Raw genomic sequence first — 26,663 nt, 5'->3', positions numbered from 1 at the left:
TGTGTGTGTGTGTGTGTGTGTGTGTGTGTGTGTGTGTGTGTGTATATGTGTGTGTGTGTGTGTGTGTGTGTGTCTTTTTTTCTTGGATTTCACATTCTTGTTGGCATCTTCAAAAATCTTCCTTTACTACTATTTTTTTTCTTTTTTTTTCCTTTTTCAGGGTTATCTTCTTTATTTCCCCGTTCTATTTGTCTTGTTTGTATGTTGCACTACCTTTTACATCGTTTTCATACTTAGTGCCTTCATAATCTCCACTAATATTTTTGTTTTTTTCACACTAGCAACTTTTTATGTGGACTATCTTCATCTTTTCTCTTTTTTTCTTTTTGTCCTTCCTGTGTGACCTTCACGTAACATTCATATTGTTTTCATATTCTAACTCCGAATTTTAATTCAGCATTTTTGTACATCTGTCAGCATTTTTTTTTTATTTTGTTTTCTGCACTGTCTTTTTCATCTTCCGTCCCCTCTTCCCACTCGTGCCGCCTCAGCTGTTCACCACTTATAATTTGGCTCAAATCGGGCTTCCGCGCCACTCACCACTCCTGCTCCTCCTCCTCCTTTTTCGAGACATCTTTTCCGACCCTCTTGCTCCACTTTCCCTGTTCGAAGCTCCTCCTTTTCCTGGTTCTCCTCACCTTCATTCTCTTCCCCCTCTTCCTCCTTCTCTTTCTTCTTCCCCCCTCCTCCTTCTCCTCCTCGTTATTCTTTATCCACAGGAGCCACTCTTTGGTTTTGCTAGCGAACAATAATAAAAACTAACTAGATGGATTCTGATTGTCTCCACATGAATGTAAAGAAAACACTGAATAAGCAAGTAGCCAGAGGACGGTGCTTAGGCTAGCTGACAAGAGTAAAGAAAGGTAATCTAACTAATGAAGGACGATAATTAACTCTCCACAGGAAATAAGAAATTGCTTTACATATTCTGGTGAACAATACAGTTTGGAAAGCAAGCAGATAATTTGTCAAATAACCTATTACATCAGGGAACGTGCCACCCCCAAGAACACCTGCCTTTGAGCAATTGTGTCTGTTTCATTCAATCACCCTTAGTGTGCCTGCAGGTATACACGCTACACCTGTTGATTCGGCAACAGGCCAGTAAATGGAACCCGCCTCGCTCACTCCACACTGAACGTTAACAATTACCACCAGAAGCTGAGGAAGCGTAAACAGCCAATAAGCAGCGGCAAGTGATTGCTTCTGAAGAACATGACGAACGGTTTTGCCTGGGAAAGAACACACTGTCCTAGAAAACCGACGAGAAAGAATACTTATATATAAATCAAATAGCACACGACGAATATGCATATAAATGGGCAAACTCAGACACACATGAATATCTGTCAGGAAATGCATAATTATTAGAACTGAATACAATTTAGGGTTACAAATCAAACTCGTGGCTCCATTGTTGCCTTCTGCCTCCCCTGCAACAAGGCATCAATACCTCATCAATACACCCACAGTCTTGCAACACCTGCGTCCACACCGCTTGCTGTCTTGTTACACAAGCTTGTTTACGAAACTCCTGAAACTCACCTCTAAAAAAATACCTTCAGGAAAAGGAGGAAGGGCATGTAGAACGAAGGGGATGATGTGGATGAGGAGGCCGTGGAGGAGGAGGAGGAGTAGGGGAAGGAGAACGACAAGGAGGAGGAAGAGAATGAAGATGAGAACCAGGAGCAGCAGCAGAAGGAGCTAAAGACAAAGAAACCCAATATTATCGATGGTTGTAGAGAGAGTATGGGCGGCATGTAGGTCGGGAGGCAGCTACTTTCCGGGGTGGTCTTGCGTATGTGTAGGGTCGATGCTGGACTCTGCTTGTCAAACCCCGCAGCGTCACTCTGGGCACCTTCACCTTGGGCACTGAAGTCAGGAATGGTCGAATCGAGTTCTCGTAAGCGGTATGTCACTATGACCTTTTCAGAGCGACGGAGAGAAAGAATCTGCCTCGCTCCACCTTTTCGTTAGGCGCTGTAACTCGTGTGTGTCGAAATAATTTTAGCGGAAAATTGAAACGTGTGTCTGCGTATCATAGTAGTCCTATATTGAATTGAATGTACAACTGACAAGAGCCTTGTTGTCTGGCCGGCGTGGGTGTGGCTCGTGCGTCACTCATCGTTAGGGAAAAGCGAGAACAAGGACATCCCTGCTGTGTGTATCTATCTCTCTGTCTTTCTTTATCTGTCTAGCCACCTATCTATCTACCAATCTACTTTCTATATACCTACCTGCCTACCTACCTACCTATCTATCTATCTATCTATCTACCTGCTTACCTATCTGTCCGTCTGTCTATCTATCGAACGAAGTGGCTTTCAGCATGGACAAACAGATAGACGGATGGGGAGAGAGGCGGATGATGAGATGGGGAAAGCATGCACAATTCAGTGTGTGTGTGTGTGTGTGTGTGTGTGTAAACCGCGAACGTGATTTAATACTAATGCGTCCTCTCACATCCACCCACACACACACACGCGCGCACACACACATTAAAGGCTCCAAATAGCTTCGTTACTTACTCTGCTTCTCGCATATAACTTTTGAAACATGAGGAAATAAAGTTTTAAGGCTTCATAATCTTTTTTTTCTAATTTTCTCATTACTGTGTGTGTGTGTGTGTGTGTGTGTGTGTGTGTGTGTGCGCTTTTGCATGCGCGAAATTACCGTCTTTACGGTGCATAAAAGTTAATGTGGTCAACAAAAAGAGGACATGAAGGGGACGTGAATGGGCGAGGCTGAAGTTCCTCCGGGCTCAGTGTGACGCGTGGGAGGCGAGGTCTGGTCATGGCCGCCACCACAGCCTCCCACCACCTCGCTCACCAGTATTCCCACGCCACATGCTCCTCTTTCAGTCATCACAAGCCACCCACGCATCTCCGCCTGCTCCGTTCCTCCCTTTCCTCGCACCTTGAACCTTCCCGTTTCTTCATTTCTTGCTCTCTCTGTCGTTTCTTTCCCTCCTAACGCCTCTCCGCCATTTACGTTCCACCACCACCTCACCATTCTTCTCTCCACTCTCTCCACTTTCCTCGACCTCTTACTCCCCACACCCAGTCCCTCTATTTTCCCACGACTCCCTGCCGATCGTCTTCCTATTCTGGTCTGTTTGTTCTCTTTTTCCAGCCACGTTTCGCACCCTTACGCTCTCCTTCTGAACCATCTCTCCGCTCACCCCCACACCAGTGAACAACAAGTATAGAAAGGAATAAGATGCACGGGAGAGAAAATCTTTAAGTAGGTGTTGGGTAATGCGGTCCTGAGGAGAGTGTAATATCGAGGAGAAGGAAGAGCGGGAGCAGGAGGAGGAGGTGGTGGTGGTGGTGGTGGTGGTGGTGGTGGTGGAGGCAGGGGAAGTAAAATGAAATTCCATCTGAGCTAAACATCGAAGATTTTGTTGTTGAGTTCCAGTTTCAGCAGAGCGCTCCCGAAGAGTAAGAAGGAGAAGTAGGAGGAAGACTGTAAGAGTGAAAGAGGACGGAAGGAAGGAAGTGGGAGGAAGGAGAAGAAATAGAGAAGATAAGAAGTAGAGAAGAGGTAAACAAAGTGTCAGTAGGAGAAAGACAAGGAGGATGAGGAGGAGAAGGAAGAGGAGGAAGACTGATTCATTGATCTAAGGAACGTAGCAGTGGATGAGATGAAGGAAGGTGTGATGAAGGAGGTGGATGAGATGAAAGATCAAATCTAAGAGGAGGAGGAGGAGGATAAATAAGCACACAGTATTATATTTGAATGACTGTTGACATTTTACGACAGTAAGTAGTGTACAGTATTAGTTATTTACTCTAAGTGAAACAATGTAGAAAGTGACGTAACTCATAAAAATAAGAAGAGGAGGTCAATGAAGTATTAGTGAGTTCAGAGAGAGAGAGAGAGAGAGAGAGAGAGAGAGAGAGAGAGAGAGAGAGAGAGAGAGAGAGAGAGAGAGAGAGAGAGAGAGAGAGAGAGAGAGAGAGAGAGAAAGAGAGAGAGAGAATTTTCTCCCCCATTCCTTCCTCCCATATCCCCAATCCATCCTTCCTCTCTTCCCCTCCCTCTCGGTTTTATCCTGGGTCTCCTACTCCCTCTTCCCTCCCCCTGTCACAGCTTTCCTCTCCCTCCCTTCCTTCCCCTGGCGGTCTCTGCTGTCTGTCTGTATCGTGCTCTCGCTCATTCTTCTTGACACCTTCCTGGCGACGGGACGCGCATCTCATTCCCACGGTTACTGACAGTCGCCGCGCCTCACTTAAGTTATCCCTGTATTTAGTCTGTCTTGACAACTCCCTTTTCTTTATGTGCTGGGTAATTTGTTGCTTTCCTCTTAACTTTACTGATGCGATTCATGTACGTATCATGTAAGGTTATTTTTTGTTTTTTTGTTTTGTTTTGTTTTTCTTTTTCTGTCTTTCTCTTTTCTTCCTATATCACGATAGTTGCTCTGTCTATTTTTTAGTTATTTAGATCTGAATGTGTTTGAGAAAAATATACTTTTGAAATATTTCGTTTACATTTAGACAGGAAACCTGCGTGCACGTATTTTCACGTTTAATCATTAAAAGAACATTTACATCTGAAAAAAAAAAGAAAAAAATCGCGCATCAAATCCTGTGTTATTTTCACTTGTGCTGCAGCTTCCTAAGAACGACTGAACACTTCACTGTGGTAGACGCAGACGAGCAGCCATGTGGCCCGAAGACAGTGACGAGGAGTCGTTAGTACCCTCTGAGAACCCGAGCGGCGGGAGCGAGAAGAATGATAGCAGGAGGTCACTGAACGGCAGCTTGGGGCCTTACGGGGAGCTGACTCTTCTGCGTCACTCTCTCCCCATCACGGTGCTCTACGTCCAAGCCTACATCCTGGTGATGGTGCTGGGGATCATCGGCAACGTGCTGGTGATAATGGTCGTGGTGCGCACTAGGATCATGAGGACACCGGTTTTTTACTTCCTCTTCAACCTGGCATTCGCGGATCTGCTCGTGCTGGTGTGCTGCGTGCCCGCCACCCTCATCAGCAACGTCCTCACCCGTGAGTCCTGCAGGAACGAGAGGTAGTGAGAAACAGTTGACAATGACAGGGAGGAGAATAGAAAATGTGGTAAAGTGTGGTGGACAGGAACTGAAGAGAGGATTGGTCATAAAAGGGGATTCGTTGCAGGGGAGACGAAGAGCAGGCAGTAAATGTAGTCCATAAACGTGGAGAGAGGAACACATACACAGGCAGACGAGGTGTGAGAGGAAAAGAATCGCCGGAGATCGAGATTCGCGGACCAGGCAAACACAGGAAGAATCAAAGGTTAATGGGGGCGGTGCGCTGTTGTCCAAGACACAACAGGCGGCGGAACTCATGCGTGTCGAAGTGTTCGCTCGATTTAAAACTTGTTGGAGGTTAGACGAACCTGTGAAGTGTGAGATTTATTGTATTTCCTTCACAGGAAGCGTGTATAACGAAGTAACTACGATACAGTATCTATTTCTGCCTGATTTAAACTGAGAAATATTGTGTGTGTGTGTGTGTGTGTGTGTGTGTGTGTTACTGAATGAGCTGATAAAATGGAGTTTTAAACCAATCGGAACTACACATCTTAAACGACTACTTAATTCAATAATGTGAAGGCGTTCTTTGGCTCCCATGCTGCGCTTGTAGTCAGGTAACCTAACAGTTAAGGACCGTGTGTGTTGTGACGCGCGTATCGTGTGTGACGAGGCGAGAACGAGGTAAGGAAATATGTAGGTTTGGATGACAGTCACACCTAGCTCTTCATAATTTGCATCCAGTCCCATCTCTCTCTCTCTCTCTCTCTCTCTCTCTCTCTCTCTCTCTCTCTCTCTCTCTCTCTCTCTCTCTCTCTCTCTCTCTCTCTCTTGACGGATGTTGTCCCTCTGTGGCATCGTATCTTTCATCTCATCTAGGCACGCCTCTGAATGGCAGGTCAGGTGACTCTCCCAGACCAGGGTGAAGGACGAGGGAGACTGGCAGGTGGTGTGCAGGTGCGCCAAGGTGACCTGGTTGATGATTCCTTGCCACTGTGTAGATATAGCATCCCTTCCACCTGTAATGTTTGTTAGTGGATCAATTGCATGTCCTTTGAGTGACTTTATAAAGACTACAGATATAACAGATACTAACGTTATCATATATGTCTTGTTTACGTAGCTATTAGTAGGAAATTTTACATTCATCGCTATAGTCGGTCATCACAGTGGCAAACTCATAATGTGACTAATGGTATAATGAAAGTTCAGTGAAGAGAGAGAGAGAGAGAGAGAGAGAGAGAGAGAGAGAGAGAGAGAGAGAGAGAGAGAGAGAGAGAGAGATCAGGCACATAAACACAGACAGACAGGAAGGCAGATATTAAGATACAGACACAAAAGACAATGAAAGACCTAATAAAAAAGAACAAAAAAAAAAAAAATGTCGAGACAATTCATTATCTAAATAAAAAATAAAATAAAAATCTTGTCGATGTTTCTAAGGTTGTTTATCCATCACTTCAGCATACTGCTTTAATAATCCCTCGGGTAAGAGACAACGTGACACATGGAAAAGAGAGGGATAGAGGGAACCGCAGCCATACAGACAGCCAGACATGTGTGCAGAGAAAGACAGACAGACAATCAAACAGGCTCAAGGAGAGGTGGGTGCACTGAGAAGCAGAGAGAGAGAGAGAGAGAGAGAGAGAGAGAGAGAGAGAGAGAGAGAGAGAGAGAGAGAGAAAGAAAGAGAGAGAGTAGACTACAGAAAGAGCAGATAACAGGAAATCTACCGGCTTATAACAAGGGTATCGTTAAACTTTATAAGTGCCAGAAGAGAATTCAGTATTGTCCTCACCAAGCTGCGATCTGATCTCACTGACCTTACAAATATTAATTAAATCGCAGTGTTTGGTACGTAGTAAATCTCGAATATTAATCCCTCGAGTGGACGTCCAGGAGGATTGAGAAACACCTCCTACACAGACTTGGTTAATTTCCGCTCTTCGCAGTCTTTCATTAGTGATTATTAGTCTTCAGATATCACAGCATTTTCGTGTTTTAGCAAATTATATTTCGTAACATTTTTTTTTTCATTCTACTTGGGAAGTCAATAGACACGTCTTGCTTTTCTCCGTACGTAAAAGGAGTCACATTAATATTCTTTATTTTGTTGGAAAGCATTATATGATTTTCCAGCTCCGTCCCGGAATATATGTCCTGTTTTTCTCTGTCAGACTGACGTGAAAGGAAATGAATGAATGTGGAGCCTGCGACCCTTATTTCACGTTTTTTTCCTCCTCCTTTTCTCTATTCAATAACACTTCTCCGTACTTACACCGAACACATTTCCCAAATTCACACCACCCTTTAGTACAACTTCCACTACTTGATGCCCGTCACGTAAGTTTGGACAAGATTCATTCTCCTCTCAGAAAAAAAAAATGTTGTAGTAACCGAGTGAGTAAATGGCGGAGGGCTGGAGTGAATGGACAGCTGAATGAGAGAGTGAGGAAGTGAGCGAGTGAGATAGTGAAAGAGCGAAATACCACGTCATTCTTCCCAGTCATAGAGGCTTGGGTGACTGTCCATCTATCGGGCCGCCCAAACCTCCCCAGAGAGAGAGAGAGAGAGAGAGAGAGAGAGAGAGAGAGAGAGAGAGAGAGAGACTCTATTTAATGGGAAAAAAGTAAACGGCTCAAGGTCATCACTTTCTGAGATCTTATATAACTATCACTTTCTCTCTCTCTCTCTCTCTCTCTCTCTCTCTCTCTCTCTCTCTCTCTCTCTCTCTCTCTCTCTCTCTCTCTCATAACCGCTCCACTGTGTGTGTGTGTGTGTGTGTGTGTGTGTGTGTGTGTGTGTGTGTGATTTGTCACCTGTGGATTGTTTGTCAGAGTGTAATGATGAATAATGATTCGCAAACCTCTTTTTCACAGTCGTTATTACTCCCCTCCACCATCATCACCACCACCACCACCACCACCACCACCATCATTAATAACAACAATCATGATCGTCAATGGAAGTTTAGTATTAACAATATTAGTCTTTTTTTTCAGGCATCCTTTTATTCCTTCTCGTTACCTTTATTCTCTTCCTGCACTTCCTAGTCCTCCTCTTCCTCCTCCTCCTCCTCTTCCTTCTCCTCCTCCCCTTTCTCCTCCTCTCATTACCGTGTCATTCAGAAGCAAAGGTTACCCAAGGACACGGGCACTTTTGGAATACCGATCAAAAGGAATTTCATGTGTTTTTGTTGCTTTGACGAGTGGATGTGTGGGTTTGTGAGTCGCTTGTGTCACTGTCCTGATAGAGAGAGAGAGAGAGAGAGAGAGAGAGAGAGAGAGAGAGAGAGAGAGAGAGAGAGAGAGAGAGAGAGAGAGAGAGATGGATTTATCGACGAATATTTAGATCGATAGATAGATAGATAGATAGATAGAGAGAGAGAGAGAGAGAGAGAGAGAGAGAGAGAGAGAGAGAGAGAGAGAGAGAGAGAGAGAGAGAGAGAGAGAATTTACAATTTTTTTTATTTTGCCTCTGTATAGGTAGTCGTTTATTGAGCAAGAGAGAGAGAGAGAGAGAGAGAGAGAGAGAGAGAGAGAGAGAGAGAGAGAGAGAGAGAGAGAGAGAGAGAGAGAGAGAGAGAGAGAGAGATTGCACTTTCATTCTCACAATCACTTGATCTTAAAAGGGAAAAATTTTTGGCTCACGGTAGAGTCTGTGTAAAAGAAAAACATGGCGTCATCTCTACTGTGCGTGGATGCTGTCGATTCCAATACCATATTTTTATTTTATCTATTTATTCATTTTATTTATTCATTATTTTCATATACAGTTTCAGTGTTTCTGGTGATATAGTTGTGTGAGATTTTCTAGATTGAAACGAACTATCCTTTAGTTTATTTAACAACCTGCGTTCATTCTCTTTACACACAATAGTTTCTCCCTCTGTATTTTCACCATTAATGATATTCAAGGCTTTTGATTTATTCTGCTGTTTTTATTTCGCTCCAAAAGAATATATTATCTATGATTTAAACTCTTCTTTTAAAGCTATCAATATTTCTTGAGTCTCATCTTTCTTTTCTTTTATTTATTTATTTATTTTAGTTCGGGACAGTTTGCTTTTTAATGTTTTTTTTTTCTTTTTCTGCTCTGAGTCGTTTTGTACTCTTAGTATTCTATGTTATCTTTTTTTCGTCCACATGCTAGCCATATTTTTCGTTAAGGAACACCAATGAGAAAAATAACAAAAATAGTAAAAGAGCTACAACGCTTGTTATGCAATTTGTCCACGACCACGTCTTCCGGCCGTAAATCAGGACTGAAAAATTATATCTCTGTAATTTAAATTTACATTAACTTTCTAGGCTACGTAAGCTTCCGTTTTAATAGTGAGCAGCAGCAGCAGCAGCAGCAGCAGCAGCAGTAGTAATAGTAATAGTAGCATCAGTGATCGTTCATGATCGATCGATGATGATAATAATATTAATAATAATAATAATAAGTAATGATAATGACAGTCACCAGCCCTACTGAGCCACAATTAGCCAATGTGGTGAGCTAATCCTTCACGCGTGACGCAATATTGGTCTGCGGGCAGAGAGAGGAGACAAGGAGGGCCGGCACGTGACCCTCGAGGCGCCGTGATGAAAACTCGAGTCAATATTTGTGTCCATTACTCGCCTTACTGAGTTTGCGCTTCGGAGTGAAAAATAATTAGAACTGTGCAACCTCTCGCGTTACGAGACAATAGTGATGGGAGGGTGTGGGAGGGAAGGCAGGGCGAGGGAGGAGGGGGGCTTCGGGGAGAATAGGAGAACTAGTGAGGATGGCAAGGAGCTTTCCGAAGAAGAAAGAGGGAAGGATTCATAGTTAGAAACGTGCCATTAGTACAAAGAAGGATAGAAGGAAGGTGATGGGAGTCTCAATGATGCAGTTGCTTCAAAGAAATATGTTGTTTTGCCGAAGGAAATATAAATAGAAACTAAACTCGAAACAATTTTAACACGTGCTAGATTTCTAAATGAAGATGAAACCCGAAAAAAAACGTAAATTACATGTTTGGTATACGCAGGAAAATGCTTTCATTCCAAAAATCTTGCTGGAAAAAAATTTTAAATACTGTATACTCCACCCAAATGGAAGAAAATGGTACTCAGGCCATAAGGAGCTCAGGTCAGATGATCCTCAAGACAGATCGGCCTGAGTGCAGCAAATAGGCTTCAGGACGTTTGGTACTCGAGGCACTTGATACCCAAACCACTTGGTCCTCAAAATGTCTCTAGACTCAAGCGTCTGGACTACAGGCTTCGTGAAGGCAGCATATGGATCTGCACATACGTTCACCAGACCATCTATCTATTTGTTCAGCCACATTCACCCATCCACTCAACCACTCAACCACCCCCAATCCACTTTCCCACCCACCCATCCAACCACTGACTCCCATCGATCCATCCATTCATCCACCCATCCACTCATCCATTTACCATCTACCCACCCACCAACTCACCCACTCGTCCATACACCCACCTATCCACACAACCATTCACCAACAAATCCATCTGTCCACACATTGACCGGCCCATCCACCTACAACTCATTCATCCATCCATACATTTTCTAATCATCCACTGACTCACCCTTTCATTCACATTCTCATCCACCCATCCCTTCATACACACATCCACTCATCTATCCACCCGGCCAAATATCCATCTATACAACAGTTCATCCACCCAACTATACACGCATCCAACCACCCACTAACCCATCCACTTACCCATTCACTCACCCATTTATCTAACCATCCACACGACAATTTTCCCATCCCCAAATCAATCAATCCATCCATCTAACTATTTATCACAATCCACCCTTCTATACGCCCACCTACTCGTACATCCGTCTTTCATCCACCCACAAAGAGAGAGAGAGAGAGAGAGAGAGAGAGAGAGAGAGAGAGAGAGAGAGAGGATGATGGACGTGCTTTTTATTATTTTTTTTATTTATTTTAGTATATTTTAGTGTATATTAATTTATTCTACTTGTATTGTTTCTATTTTATTACGTTTATGTACACACACACACACACACACACACACACACACACACACACACACACAAACAGTAGTAGTATTAGTAGTAGTAGTAATCTGTCAGTCTATCTCCACATCAAGCTGGCAATCCGGCACACACACAGCAGTAGTAGTAGTATATCGATCCGTATACCAGACAATCCAACACGGTGCGGCCCAGACACAGCACCACACACAGCATCCCACCCCCTCAACACACACACACCATTCACACTCTTAATAATGATAATAATGCTACTACAACTGTTACTACTACTACTACACTCCCTCACACACTTCCATTTCTCATTTCTTCCTCCTCCTACTACTACTGTCTACGTATTTCACTCTGGAAAACACTCATTTTCCCCTCCTCCTCCAGCTACTACACTACCACCACTCTCCTCCCATCCTCCCCCTTCATTCCTCCTTCCTTCTTCCTCCTCCTCCTCCTTTCCTCATTACTTCTCCCTCCTACTACTACAATTTACTCATTTCAGTCTGGGAAATACCTGGAAATACCCGAAAACCCTGGAACACTGGAAACACCATATTGGTCATGATAATTACGTGTGTGTGTGTGTGTGTGTGTGTGTGTGTGTGATGGGCGCGAATTTCAATTATCGGATGACGGCTTGGGTGGAAGGGAAGGAGGGGCAGCATGTCGCTAGTAGTAGTAGTAGTAGTAGTAGTAGTAGTAGCACATGATACCTTTACGAAGCCTGCAGTCCATATGTCTGAGTGTAGAGACATTTTGGGAACCAAGTGGTTTGTGCACCAAGTGTCTCGAGTATCAAACGTACTGAGAGCTATTTGCACTCAGGCCTATCTGTCATGCGAATCATCTGATCTGAGACCTGTATGACCTGAGTACCATCCGCCCCAGTAACACGTGACTGTAAACCCCACCAAACACACACACACACATACACACACACACACACATTACAAAAAAATAAATAAATAAATAAAAAATAACTGTGGGAAAGGGAAGAAAGTAATAATAATACTAAAAAAAAATAAAATAACATCACATCCACCGCCACAGGAAAATAACAGTTACGTCGCTATCACCGTTACGGAGAATAAAACGAGAAGAGCTCCCATTTGTGTTTGGGTTTTAGCTCCCCACACACTTGAGATCAAAGCGCGCGGGTTCTCCTTCACGCGAAAATAAGTCGGATGAATGTCAGTGGAGCAATGAGTGAAGTTGGAAGATAGGCTTACTGCTCCCTTTATGTCGCTCCTTGTTATGGCTGATGACGCAGACAGTCCAATATTAGGCTTAGGTGCTACGGGGGTACTAGAGAGAGAGAGAGAGAGAGAGAGAGAGAGAGAGAGAGAGAGAGAGAGAGAGAGAGAGAGAAAGTATTGCGGTGTCTGAAAGCAAGATAATTCGAGGAAAAAAAGAAAAAATGCAAAAATCGTGAGGATTAGAGAGAGAGAGAGAGAGAGAGAGAGAGAGAGAGAGAGAGAGAGAGAGAGAGAGAGAGAGAGAGAGAGATAAAGCGAGGGGGGTGAAGCTGTAGGGAGACGCACCGGTACACTCGTATATATATAGATCAATGCTTAACGGCGCCAATAAAATAAAGTATTACATTTTTACTTCTATAGCGAGGATGGACGATGCCGAAACATTTCTCTGCTACGTGTCAGGCAATTCCATCCTATATTTCTGAACGCTCTCAGTTAAGCCTGGCAGAGAAAGAAGCGAATACCTAAACCCGCTCACTGCTATATATATATTTTTTCTATAAATCAAAACACGCACACAGACGACCATGCATGATAAAACGCAACCACCAACAGCACACACACACGCACACACATACACAGGCACACACGCACACACATGGACACCCCAAGTAGGAAAAACAAAAATGCCGGAATAGAAAAGTTTCGGAAGGAGAAAAAAAAAAGAAAATTATATGAAAAAAGATACCTTTGCATAAGAAGAGGCGGCCGCTGCTTCGCTTCACAACACCCGATAACTCTGACAACTTCCCGGGCGTCAGAAAAATGTCTTCAATTCTTGGGGAACTTGGGCGTGTACCTGTCAATTTTTGGGTCCAGCGGGCGGTCTTCACTCGTCCGCAGATGAGAGAGTGCCCAGCCGCCACGCTCTCAGCTGGGTATCGGCTCTTCCCGCCTCGCCGCGACGGACCAGCTGGTTTGGTTTCACTCTTTCCCGCCTCAAAATTAACGCGGTATCTGTGCTGTGTCTTACTGAAGTGATTCTTTATATCGAAACGTAATTTTGATTTATTAGATACGATCTCTCTCTCTCTCTCTCTCTCTCTCTCTCTCTCTCTCTCTCTCTCTCTCTCTCTCTCTCTCTCTCTCTCTCTCTCTCTCTCTCTCTCTCTCTTACCGTGAGCGTCATTACATTCCATTCAGACTCGACAATGGCGTGACGGGAGAATGTGAGGGACGCAGATTACAAGTCGATGTGTCTGTGTTTTTCTCTCTCAATCTCTCTTTCCGACACAAAACTGATGAATGGCAACATCAAAAATACAAATGGCGGTACTATTAAAGGGATTGTTGGAATCGTCGCTCACTTCACTGAAATGACTCGGAAGTAGACACACTACCTAATAGTACGTTCTTATTCCTTTTTTTTTTTATTGTCGAGTTTATCTGATAGCGCTCTGTTACCGACTGTCACGCACTACTGTCGCGCGGACGGCCTTAAGGAGCAGCTGACTGGAGTGTTGTAGGGCTGGCACTTTCCTCTTGACTTGTGTTATTTGACATACGATAAAGGTGAGCTGAGAAAAGAGCCCGTATTCTCAAACACTGCTCTCTCACCAGGACTGTTTTCAAAGGCAACAGAGATGATTACTCTGGTTCTCATTGGGGTCTTTCCGATTGACGATGCAGAGTCCTTGTTAAACAATTACCAGAGACGAGAACACAGCCTTTAAAGCCTCCGCAACGCCCACTAGAGCCTGGTAAATGTTAGGGATAAGACGACGAAGTGCTCAACAATACGGTCAGGGAAGTTTTTCTCCGATCGCCTGGAGATTGACGAGCGTAAGGAGGAATAAGTGCACAGGGTTAGGGGAGGCATTTGTCCTGCACTTCATTCATTGCGGCTGATGGTGGTGGTGGTGGTGGTGGTGGTGGCGGCTGTGGTGGGCATGTTCTTTAAAGTTAATGTAGATTCTTGTGAGGAGAATATTATGGAAATGGAGTTTACAGGTTATAAGAGAGAAAGAGAGAGAGAGGGTGGGGATGTAGGCGAATCAATAAATCAGAGTAGTACTTTGTCAAACTGGAGTCTTAACAAGGATATATACGTAGGTACACACACACACTCTCTCTCTCTCTCTCTCTCTCTCTCTCTCTCTCTCTCTCTCTCTCTCTCTCTCTCTCTCTCTCTCTCTCTCTCTCTCTCTCATTTTCTAACCCCTACCACTCTGTGCCTCTACCTCTCTCTCCCTCCACTGCTTCCACTCTGTCATTACGTGTGGCAATCCTTCCCATCAGCTCGACTAACCTCCCAGAGAATCAAAGGTACTAAATTTCCCTTTGAGTTTACGTGCAAGTCATCATGGGCACCCTTGTATGAACTCTGAGGCTTTTCCTTCTTAGTCTGGCCTCGTATCCATCAGGTGCTCATCTGGTCCGCTTGACTTTCCCGCTGCGACCACTCTGAGCTTCCCTTAATGTAAATAGCATTCATCAAGGGGGCACCAGCAGGAAGGATGAGCCCGTCACCATCTCATGTGGCCAATCTGAGGACTTGAAATAAACCCTTGCCTCTTATTTACAAGAGAAAAATCAACTAGACTGGAAAATTGAGATTGGGTTTTAGGTCTCTCTCTCTCTCTCTCTCTCTCTCTCTCTCTCTCTCTCTCTCTCTCTCTCTCTCTCTCTCTAGTCTGCGGTAATGATGTAGTGGCAAAGAGTAGGAGTGGGAGGAACAGGGAGTTGTGTAAGGGAGAAGTGGAGTGTGGATAGAGACAGGGTAAACGGGGAGAGTAGGTGTGGATGAAGATAATAGAGAGAGAGAGAGAGAGAGAGAGAGAGAGAGAGAGAGAGAGAGAGAGAGAGAGAGAGAGAGAGAGAGAGAGAGAGAGAGGGGATTGTATGGAGAAGTAAGATGAAACAGAGAAAAAGATAAAAATGAAAAGTATGACGAAAAGATCCGAAAGAGGAGAGTAAAAGGCAGATGGTCAAGGGAACAAGTAGTTAGAGGAGGAGGGGAAGAATAAAAAGGAAATATAGGATGAAGGAGTGGCAGGGAAGAGTGAAAAGTAAGCAAAATTTTGTAGTAAACAAGAAAACAGCTTTGCTAAATGACCTTGGCAGGCTGAGTTTGGGCGGCAGGGAAGGGGAAGAGAAGGGGAGGAAGGGCCAGAAGTGAGAGGCACAACCTGCACCTTTGTCATGGTAATGGCGGCAGAGGCAGAGACTGGCAAACACCTCGTATATACCACAGGGAGGGGAGGGCGGTGCGAGGGCGGGATATGCGTCAGGGGCGGGAGTGTGTGGGCATTAAAGGAGGAATAAGTGATCCATAACACCTGGCGATGGCATTACGGGTGACGGAAGTGGAGAGGCAATATAACAGCCAAACATGACAGGCGAGTGAGACGGAAGCAGGGAGGTGCGCCGCATTTCAGGGGAAGAGGAGAGCAAAGTACACCGTTAAGTGGAAGTGGATGAGGGTGCTGCCTTGTAATGGGGGAATTATCGTAAGGCGTAATAGATTTTCAGAGAAGCAGCTCCTCCGTGGAGACGAAGTATAATCTCCTTAAAATATGCATTAGGAAATTTCCCTTACTTACCTTACTTATACTGAAGTCGCTCCCTTTAAGGACTCACGACAGAGGAAGACGAAGTGGAGAGACGCACACGAGGACACGAGGGCCCCGCACGATTGGACAGAAGATTCAATCATTTACGCGTCTCCTCCAATTTATTTTGTTTCCGGTTCCCGTAAAGACTGGTTTGTTATTTCTCTCAGCGAAGTCGTAGCTTTCTCAACACCCGGGACTCACTACTTTTTGTATATTTGTGCGCGATGTGTTGGAGTGTATCGAGCAGGGTACCTATACAAGGAGAGTGCAATGTGGCGTGCCTCTGTTTCGATAGCATGTACAATATATGTTCTTGAAGACTTTTTACCGTGAAATATGAGTGCACTGAAGAAGACTTTTTACCGTGAAATATGAGTCCACTGAAGAAGACTTTTTACCGTGAAATATGAGTGCACTAAAGACCTTTCATCTCCTTCAAGTACTATTTGCTCATCACCAAGTCTTTATCATGCATACAACGTACCTGACTACAGATAGATTACATGAGAACTAGATGTTTTTTAATACATAATGAATAAGACACAAGGTACTACAGACGTTCTTTCTTCCTCTCAAAACTTCTTTTAATTCCTATTCAAAGACGTATGCTATTATGTTACCGTATTTCATTTAGTAGTAGACTCCTATGATATCCTTTCAACCCTCAAAGAATATTATCCCCACAGCTTGCAATGTACAGTATGCTGATAGAGTTTGGTAATTCCATTTAAACGCTTCACCAACACAGATTTCCGAGGCACAGCTGATCCTGCTCTCCTCCACAGCCTGGGTGCTCGGCCTCTTCGTGTGTAAGGCCATGTCGTATTTGCAAGGCGTAAGCGTCTCCGCCTCAATCAACACACTGGTGGCGATCTCCGTGGACCGCGCCCTGGCTATTTGCTACCCGATGCGCTGCCAGATCACCTCTCGCACCTGCCGCAGCATCATCCTTGTCATCTGGGTGTTCTCCCTGACCATCACCCTCCCCTGGGCCATTTACTTCACCCTGGAGCCCATACCCAAGACGGACCTGAGCGTGAGTAGCCGTGGGGTCGATGTGCAGTTAGGGGGATTGCTCTCTCTCCTCCACTGTCTTGTTATTGCCTGTTATGTAAAAGGAAAGCGAGGATGAAAGAAAGAAAAGATTGTGTCGTGGTGTTTTTTAATAGCATGCTGTACCGAAAGGAGTTTGGCACTCTGATAATAAAATGTACGATGCAAATTTTGGTCCTTTGACGCGTCTCTGGAGGAAATGAGTTTCACGTGTTACGATAAATTTCACGTTTTCTTTCATTGCTTTTTTCTGTTCCCGCCGTAAACGAAAAGTTAATTAAGAGAGAGAGAGAGAGAGAGAGAGAGAGAGAGAGAGAGAGAGAGAGAGAGAGAGAGAGAGAGAGAGAGAGAGAGAGATGAATCGATGGCCTAAATTTTGCCAATCGTTTGCATTCAAGTTTCTACCAAAGCAGCTTGGAGTGGCAGCGACAGGAAGGCAGGGCATCAATAACACCTGTGCGTCCCTCGCCCTGCCTCGCCCTGCTGTCAGTGTCCCTCGCCTTCCCTTTTTCCTCTTCACTTGACGGCATCATTTTTCTCTCCCTCTTGCGAAACTTGTGTCCTTGCAGCTTACGGTTTTGGTAAGGTAGGAAATTTTTAAGTTGCAGTGTCCTCTCTCTCTCTCTCTCTCTCTCTCTCTCTCTCTCTCTCTCTCTCTCTCTCTCTCTCTCTCTCTCTCTCCCACGTAACAGGTCTCAATGGCTGTAATAAGTGTTGAACATTTTTTCGAGGAACCGTTTCTTTCTCCCAGCAGTAAAACCACTCACAGAGAAATAAATATCACCACGTAATTTGCCATAAAAAAAAAAAAAGACAAAAATCCTGCTAAAGTCGATCAGGTCGTTAGTCGCCTCGCATTGTACATTAACCTGCCTCTGTCCAGTATCATTAATTTGCGCCTGGAAAACACCGGTGACAGAGTCTCTTAAGTCCCACTAAAGTTGGGTCATTAACTGTTATGGAGAAAGTTGGTGATCACTGAAATTATAGTGCCGTGGAAATGATGAACCTTGGGCTATTAATGGTGATGCCTCAGTCTGGACGGGACACGCTGCTCTGGGTAAACTAGCATAACACACGTTTATAGAGTCAACACAGAGCGACATACGATACTGATAAGGAGCGTTTGTATTGCCTTGCGTCGCTTTATTCACTCATACGTCCCTCAGATTCACTAATACGATGTGAGCGAAGGTTCCTGGTTCAGTATCAAGAGAGAATTACCTAAAAAACTAAATTACCTCTCCCGGGCATACTATCTGGAGGGTAAAGTTAAAGCAATGACATACTTAAGCAGCAGTAAAGCCTGAATTGTAGGTAACTGGTGCCATTTGACGGTAAAGATAACATGGTGTGAGATAATGACACTTTTAACGGTGCTGCATTAAAACCTGAACTGTTAAATTAAGGTATATTTTAGCGGATGGTAAATTTGTTTTGCATGTTTTTTTTGTTTTTTTTTTTTGGGGGGGAGCAGGGGTTTATCCGCGTGTCTGTCCGTATTTAAGTGTTTCTCTCGGCGTATTTGCATGTCTGTTTGTCCGTGTGTCCTTTGTGTAGAGATGTGTGTGTGTGTGTGTGTGTGTGTGTGTGTGTGTGTGTTGTGTGTTTGTGTGTGTGAGTGTGAGTGTGTGGATATGTATGTGTTCTCTCTCTCTCTCTCTCTCTCTCTCTCTCTCTCTCTCTCTCTCTCTCTCTCTCTCTCTCTCTCTCTCTCTCTCTCTCTCTCTCTCTCTCTTTGAGCAAACTTATAGCTGGTTCGTTACGGGAGTTGGGGAAAGACGACACCTCAACGAGACACGTGATAAGACATGGCCGGAAGAGCAACAGATATATGAACAAACTTATAAGGGAATAAATACATGGATAAGGTCAATCTGCCAATGCAAAAACTTATATATTCCTTCCTTCTTCCCTTCCTTCATTTCTTCCTTCTTCGTCTTGCCATTTTTGCAGACACGTAGACATACAGAGAGAGAGAGAGAGAGAGAGAGAGAGAGAGAGAGAGAGAGAGAGAGAGAGAGAGAGAGAGAGAGAGAGAGAGAACGTCTATATAAATTATTTCCGCAGTTATAAGGTCAATGAAGAATCTCATTTCGTATTAAAGTTTAATTTTGTGAGCGGTGGAATATCTAGACAGCGAAGGAAGGAAGGAAGGAAGGAAGGAAGGAAGGAAGGAAAAAATGGATAAGAAGAGGAGAAGGAGGCAAAGTAGGAAGGAAAGAAGAAAAATGTAGAAAGGAGAGAAGTGGAGGGAGGAAGGAAAGAGAAAGGAAAACGAATAGGAGGAAGAGAAGGAGGGAACGGAGAAGGGAAAGAAGAAGGAAGGAAAAAAGTAATTAATATAAAGAGAAAAAAAGAAGGCAACAAGAAAAGTAGACAAAAAAATTAAAAACAGGATAAAGGAAGAAAGATAAAAAAGGAATGAAGGAAGGAAGGAAGGAAAGAACGAGCGATGAAAAAAAGGGGAAAAAACGGAGGAAGTGACGGTTGGAGGGAGGAAACTCTTGGGGAGGAATAGGGTTAGGCTGAAGTTAAGGTGAAAGCGAAGAGAGAATTGTTTTTTTTGGTTGCCTTGTAAAAATATATATCGATACATTGCAAAAGTTACCCCTTGGAAGTGTTTTCGTCTCCCCAGCGAACTTGTGTTTACCTTCCCGCGGCGACTGAAGGCCAGAAACAAAAACACGTACCTGTAATTGGGTTAAAGAAGAATTACCAGAGATTTGACCTCCTCGTGCGTTCTCCAGAGGCGCTCACTCATCACGCTCGTTTATTATGATCTCCTTTCATTGTTTCCCTTTTCCATGTTCTTGCATTCGTGACTTCTTACGCCCTTCGCCACCATTGCATCCTCACTTCCGTCTCATCCTTCTCCCTTTTTACGATGTGGCTCACCCTCTCTCTCTCTGTCTCTCTCTCTCTGTCTCTCTCTCTCTCTCTCTCTCTCTCTCTCTCTCTCTCTCTCTCTCTCTCTCTCTCTCTCTCTCTCGATAAAACGTAGTCAGTGAATATTTTCCTCTTTCTTTTCCTCCTCCTTTCCCTCTTTTTCTTCATCATCTCTTCTTCCTCCTCCTCCTCTTCTCCTCCTCCTCAATTCTAATTATTAGTTCTTTCCTCTATGGCCTCTGTTACATGGGAAGCTATTACACACTGCTATATTTAGACATGTTATGGTTATATAGTTTTCGAGCATGCGTGCTGAGAGAGAGAGAGAGAGGGAGAGAGAGAGAGAGAGAGAGAGAGAGAGAGAGAGAGAGAGAGAGTTGGTGTGCATCTAATATAGATATGCATGTATGTATTTGTATATATATATATATGTATATGAGGAAGAAAGGAAGGAAGGAAGAACGGGGCGGAAGGAATGAAGGAATGAACAGTGATACAGGTGTTTTCCCACAGGTGTGCACGGACAGGTGGCCAGATGAGCACAGCGGCAATTTGTACTTCGTGCTGGCCAACCTGGTGATGTGTTACCTGCTGCCCCTCACCGTCATCTCTATCTGTTACATCCTCATATGGCGCAAGGTAGTCAACAGTAATCTGATGGTACTGCTATTGATGATGTCTTCACGTTGCTCTTGATAATGCTGCTCTAATACTGCTGCTACTACTACTACTACTACTACTACTACTACTACTACTACTACTAATTTAATACTGCTACTACTACTACTACTGCTACTGCTACTGCTACTACTACTACTGCTACCAACTCCAAGCTTAAGGTCACTACTACTACTACTACTGCTACACACACACACACACACACTACACATACAAACAGACACAACACACACACACACACACACACACACACACACACACACACACACACACACACACACACACACAGGCCATCAGCAAGTAATATAAGGGTTAAAGCGAATCACTGCTAGCTACAATCTGACAGAGTGACACCTCGCTGTGAGACAACCACTGCGAGGTAATGGGAAGCGAGGGGCGAGGCGTCAGGGGGTGCTACAGGTAAGATGAATCACAGGTGTGGCTTCCCGGCAGGTGTGGCGCCGCAAGCTTCCCGGTGAGAGGCAGGACGTGGGCGTGGCCCATGATGATGCACCGCTCCAAGATTAAAGTGATCAAGATGTTGCTGGTCGTGGTCATCCTCTTTGCTCTCTCCTGGCTGCCCCCTCTATGTTATCTTTGCCAGGCTCAAGGTGCGGGAGGGAGAGAGAGAAAGAGAGAGAGAGAGAGAGAGAGAGAGAGAGAGAGAGAGAGAGAGAGAGAGAGAGAGAGAGAGAGAGAGAGAGAGAGAGAGAGAGAGCGTGTGTGTGTGTGTGTAGATACCTCTCACAATGCGTCTTTTCCCTGTGACCACTATGATATGTTTCCTCCTCCTCTGTCTCTCTCTCTCTCTCTCTCTCTCTCTCTCTCTCTCTCTCTCTCTCACTCTCTCTGTCTCTGTCTCTGTCTCTCTCTCTTCTTCTTCTTCTTCTTCTTCTTCTATTGTAACTGCAGCATATCTCTTTACTCTCATTTTTTCTCTATTCCTTCTTCTCTTCCTTCTTATTTTTCCAGAAAGCCTTTTTTACTTTTACTTACTTTTTTGTTCTTCCTTTCTCTTTCTTACTTTCTCTTGTCTTTTTTACTCCATCATCGTTACTTTCCCTTCTTCTTAGTTTTCTTCGTTGTTTTCTTCCTCTTATTTTTTCTTACATTTTCTTCGTTTCTTCGTGTGTCTTATAATCCCTTGCTCTTTCTTATTTTCCCTCCTCTCTATATCCTCCACTTAATTCCATAACCCTTACGTAGCCAAATTTGAAACGCACGCCTTGCTTCTTCTCATGCATTCCTCCCTCTCGCTTTCTCCTTCCCTCGACACACAGCTGGGCGTCGCTCTCACGGATATGGAGAATAATTTCATACATATCTTGGCCCCGATCGCACAGTGGCTTGGGGCGTCCAATTCGTGCATCAACCCCATTCTCTACGCCTTCTTCAACGACAAGTTCCGTGCGGGATTCAAGGTGAGGTGCAAAGGAGTGCTGCTCTTCATCCTGTCACTGTTGTCTGCTTTTTTTTTCTGCACCGCTTCTTCTATTAGTGTTTTATTAGTGTGGGATGGTGTTTTTTCCTCTCCATATGTTTTACTTTTGTTTTCGGCTTATTATTTATTTATTTTTTTTGGGGGGCAGCACTTGAACTACAATTACTTAAGGAAGTATCACTCTCACACGTAGCCTTAGTCAAAGCACACAATTCTCGTTTCCTCTCTCCATTTTTTTTTGTTCTAAGTCTCTGTTTCATTTATTGCGTTATCTTCGACAGTCACATTGTTCCAGTGTTTGTCCCGCCTTGATTCCTTTCACTGTATTATCTTCAACAGTATTTTCTTAACCTCACTTTCCGCTAACGTGTGTTCCCTCGGCAGGCCATCTTGGTATCCCACTCCTGCTGCTCGCCACTACGCCTGGAGACCAACTGCAAGTCCTTCACGTCCGTCAAGACCCCCAACCCGTGCTCCCTCGAGTCCAAGGCGTCTTCTGAGTTTTCCGTGTACTCAAGTTCCTCCGGATCTGCCGAGACACGTAGAAAGTCTGTGCTTGTACAGGTGGGGGATGTGTTCATTGTGTGACTCGGAAGTGTTTGAAGTATTCAGGTAGTTTTATTGAGTGCTGGAAGAAACGCAGGCATCATAGCGGATTGTAATGTGTGTCTTGGTAATGCTGATACTTTTATTATCCTTATTATTATTATTATTATTATTATTATTATTATTATTATTATTATTATTACCATAAATTTACATGGGCAACACAAAACAAGTATTGGGTGCAAGGTATACTGTAGTTTTCGTTGTCATGTATAAAATCATGCGAGAAAACAGGAATAGCTTTGAAGTAATGGTGCAACAAAGGTGTTGTAATATGAGTCGCAGGTGTTCGAGAGTCACATGTGTTATGGCGATAGAAGGTTTTACGACCTGAATGTACAATAAAACAAACTAGCGTGTCAAGAGTGTTTACCATCTGACACGTGTCGCAAAAAGGACGTGAACTCTATTATCATACGAGTACATACATACATATATATACACAGATATAAAGAGAGAGAGAGAGAGAGAGAGAGTGTGTGTGTGTGTGTGTGTGTGTGTGTGTTGATGCACCAGCGCCATCTAGCTGAAGCGAAGCGTGTCTTTAATTTTTGAAAACCACTCTGCAACGTGGTCTTCTGCACTGATGAAAATATCGCTTCAAAGACGATAGACTGGTTCTCCCAACATCAATGAAATCACATTTTCATGGTTGATTACCCATTTCCGTGAAACTAAAGATGTTTACGAGAGAAAACGAAGTGAACGACCATCTGTGTTGGCTGGTGAGGACTGAAAATCGAAGAATGATATTGTGGGCATAAGCTGAGAAATAAATACTCGTTCCATTGCGCAGCACGCGTCGCCCTGCAGCTGGAGATGGCGTATCACCGCATGTCAATTGCGTTATCTGTTGGAAGAGAACAAAACTAAACCTATTTATCGTTATTTCAAGACCATTATATGATGAACAACGTTTATTTTTAATCATCTTGTATTGTCTTTCACTGTTACAGACTCACCAGTGAAACGTAATGCATAATGGGATAAGTAGTGTAGATGAACTCAATGAATATCTATTTTTCTTTTGTAGTTGTGACAGAATGAGTGACTACATCTCATGCTCTCTCTCTCTCTCTCTCTCTCTCTCTCTCTCTCTCTCTCTCTCTCTCTCTCTCTCTCGACAGATCCCTTTGGACAGCCACAGCGCCAGGACAGTCTTGGCCGCCACTCCCTCGGAGAAGAGGCGGTGCGTGGCCACCTCCTCGTTGCTGTACCACCACCCCTCCAGCAGCCCCACCGCCACCACCGCCGCCACCACCAAGCGTCGTTCTACCTCTTCTACCAAACCAAGGCTCCTGTACCGCCAATGCATCATCAATAACCTCACCAACGGAGGTGCCACTGCTTCCACCACCACCACCGCCATGACTACCACAAAGCCAACGGAGTCCACCACCACCACCACCACGACCACCACCACCACCCCTTCCATCGACGCAGCCTCTGCCACACAGACCAACGGGTGTAGCACCTTAGTATGAGGCGCTGCATTCTTACCTTAATTACGCTTCCATTCCAAAGTATTAGTTTCATTTATCAATCACTGTAGCTTGCCAGTCGCCCCAACAGTGCTGATGCTCGTGAAGGTAAAAAGTTTTGGTTCGGTCCACAATGATATAGCGAGGGATGAAGTTAAGAATCATTTGTGATAGTGAACCTTCAGTTTACTTGACACACTAGGCGGCGAGGTACTACTGTGAACGCTTGAGATGGCACTCATAGCGTTCTAGTGTAGGAGTGTCGGGGGCCGCCACATTGCCGCCTCCGGGGAAGATAGCCCACTCATCTGAACCAACGCGAAGGCAGAGGAGGAGGAGCTCCGTAAAGAAAATGCACTGAATTGTTTTCCGAAAGACTTCATCTTCCTCACCTTTTCTTCATAATTTTGCTCCCTTAAGAGAACTTTGTCCTGTGTATAGACATTACAAACCTCATAAATTCCATCGTATATACTTGATCAGTGCATATTTGAACGTGTTCTCAGTTATATACTTTCAATGAAGATTGATAGGCATGGATGAAAGACACTTACTTTGACTTGTGTTTACTCATCGGTATGACCTTGTTAGGTGGTAAAGTATACCATCCTGAGCTTCGCGGTGTGGGTACTTGAGAGGAGAGCATCACTTTTTTTCCACCTTACGTCCTTAAGTCCTCTCGTTTAAGGCTTCCTAATAAATGAAATTAAGAATGACAGGGGAACTAATAAATTCAAGTCGGGTTCACTCATTATTGTGCATCAGGAGCTTTCGCGATACATTATCAGCGTGTATCCTACGTGTCGTGTTGTGTCCTACTAAGGTCTCTGTTACCTTTCGGCACTTCCTTTGAATCACGGAAAATATCGTTGAAAGAGATCGTATGGTGAGTGTGAACCGCTTGGAGAAATACGTTTGGAGATGCCTGCCGGAGAATCAGCGCCTCTCTTCCAGGTCCTGTCAGAGTTATTGTCATGTATTACCTTTGCTTCTGATGCGCCTCAAGTGTCCAGTGTGCCTTCCAGGTATTAACACATGTTTTTCTGGATCAAGATAACCGCTTTGCTGATGTCATAAGCTGCGGCCTTACAGCGCTGGGTTGTTGGGTGGCCCGGCATTTGTTGGCCTCCGTGGCGTGTCCAATGCGCATAGAATTCCGGTGGCGTGTATTTGTTGTTTCCGGAATAACAATGACGATTCCCATGAAACCTAAACAGATTAGGATGACATAAACGTAAATTGGGAAGGGTGTGTTCGGGTGGCACGTGAGGCTTGCAGTGTTTGCCGTGGTGGAGGCTTAGTGACAGGCCTGCAGTTGTGCTGTATATGCTGTTATTACTCACAATATTGTATTTGTGAATGCTGGGGATGAGGAACACGTGGCGTTACCAGATCATAACCTGATGCGGCTCTGAAGCTCCATAATGCTATGACAGGACTACTGCATGACCGACTGCATTCTTGTTGTCCATGCCGCTGATGATGTCTGTCTGATGACACCACTTACTCTTGTTTGTCTCTTGTGAAGAAAGACTTTATGTTTTACGAGCCGAGAAACTATGTCGTGTGTCCACGCTGTAATTCGTGTGTCCCGAGTACGCATCGCCCGTGCAGGGCTCGTGCTATGGCTTGTGTTGGCACCCCTGGCTTGGGGGAGGCCAGGGCTGCCAACATACCTTGAAACAAGAATGTTATGTTTTGTGTTGTGTTGTGTTGATTTGAGAGTTGGTGAACACAATCACACGATTACTCACGGTCATGAACAACAGTAACCAGACATCAAAGTACAAAGCGCACACCGACATACAGACAGTACGATACATTATTCATTCACGCGTGTATACAAACTACAAACGTCCACATGTGTGTAAGTACTGTTCGCACGTACGTATACCAGACAACTAAATTAACAAACACCTGATATTGAAGGCACAGTTTCGATTTCAAAAGATAACATTCAACACGCAAATGACAACACGTGCACAAATGACTCATAAACCCTATGTAATACCAGCAAGAACACACACACACACACACACACACACACACAGTGACTACTCGTTAATTCCTCTGCGAGTGAAAAAAAATACATAAAATTTTATCTAATCGAGCAACAGCAGGTCTTTATGAACGATATGATGAGATGAGGCGGTATGTGTTTACAGCAGTCTGTTTTGCCATCGACTAACCTATATACACACACACACACACACACACACACATTCCTATACGTTTTCTGTTATATCCCTATTAATGATAAAATATGGATACTGTTGGTAACTGAGTAAGTGTGAATCTGTGTGTGTGTGTGTGTGTGTGTGTGTGTGTGTGTGTGTGACAAACATTTATTTCAGAAAATATGTATCCAGACCTAAAGTTGTGTATCCTCGTGTTTGTGTTTGGGCTCTACATGGATAAAGGGTATGTAAGTGAGAGAGAGAGAGAGAGAGAGAGAGAGATCGTAGATAAATATACGTAAATACGAAATATTTACTAGCTGTTTACATCCATGGTGCCAATGGCGATGCTTTGACTGTGCTTAATAAAAGATAAAACACTGAGAGAGTTATATGCAACCTACATTCATAGACATAGTGAGGATGTGGATGTTTTCGTTCGTCGACCGTCCAGCCCAGTGCCTCAAGACAGAGCTGTGCAGTATTTCTGGGATT

At 44.2% G+C, this 26,663-nt stretch overlaps 1 protein-coding gene across 1 annotated transcript in view; it reads left to right on the top strand.

Annotated features, from left to right (window-relative positions):
• The window catches only part of LOC135112554 (neuropeptide SIFamide receptor-like), a 27,885-nt gene extending 1,333 nt beyond the window's left edge, over positions 1–26,552 (top strand). The window contains 8 exon segments of the mRNA XM_064027006.1: positions 16,629–16,879; positions 20,299–20,424; positions 20,917–20,964; positions 20,966–21,043; positions 21,045–21,074; positions 21,744–21,884; positions 22,289–22,468; positions 23,638–26,552. Of these exon segments, the coding sequence (XP_063883076.1) occupies positions 16,629–16,879; positions 20,299–20,424; positions 20,917–20,964; positions 20,966–21,043; positions 21,045–21,074; positions 21,744–21,884; positions 22,289–22,468; positions 23,638–23,994 (1,211 nt within the window). The 3' untranslated portion in view covers positions 23,995–26,552.
• The last annotated feature ends 111 nt before the right edge of the window (positions 26,553–26,663 follow it).

The sequence above is a fragment of the Scylla paramamosain genome, chromosome 24 (assembly GCF_035594125.1).
Source record: "Scylla paramamosain isolate STU-SP2022 chromosome 24, ASM3559412v1, whole genome shotgun sequence".
Taxonomy (NCBI): Eukaryota; Metazoa; Arthropoda; class Malacostraca; order Decapoda; family Portunidae; genus Scylla; species Scylla paramamosain.
This window is presented reverse-complemented; position numbering and strand designations above follow the sequence as displayed.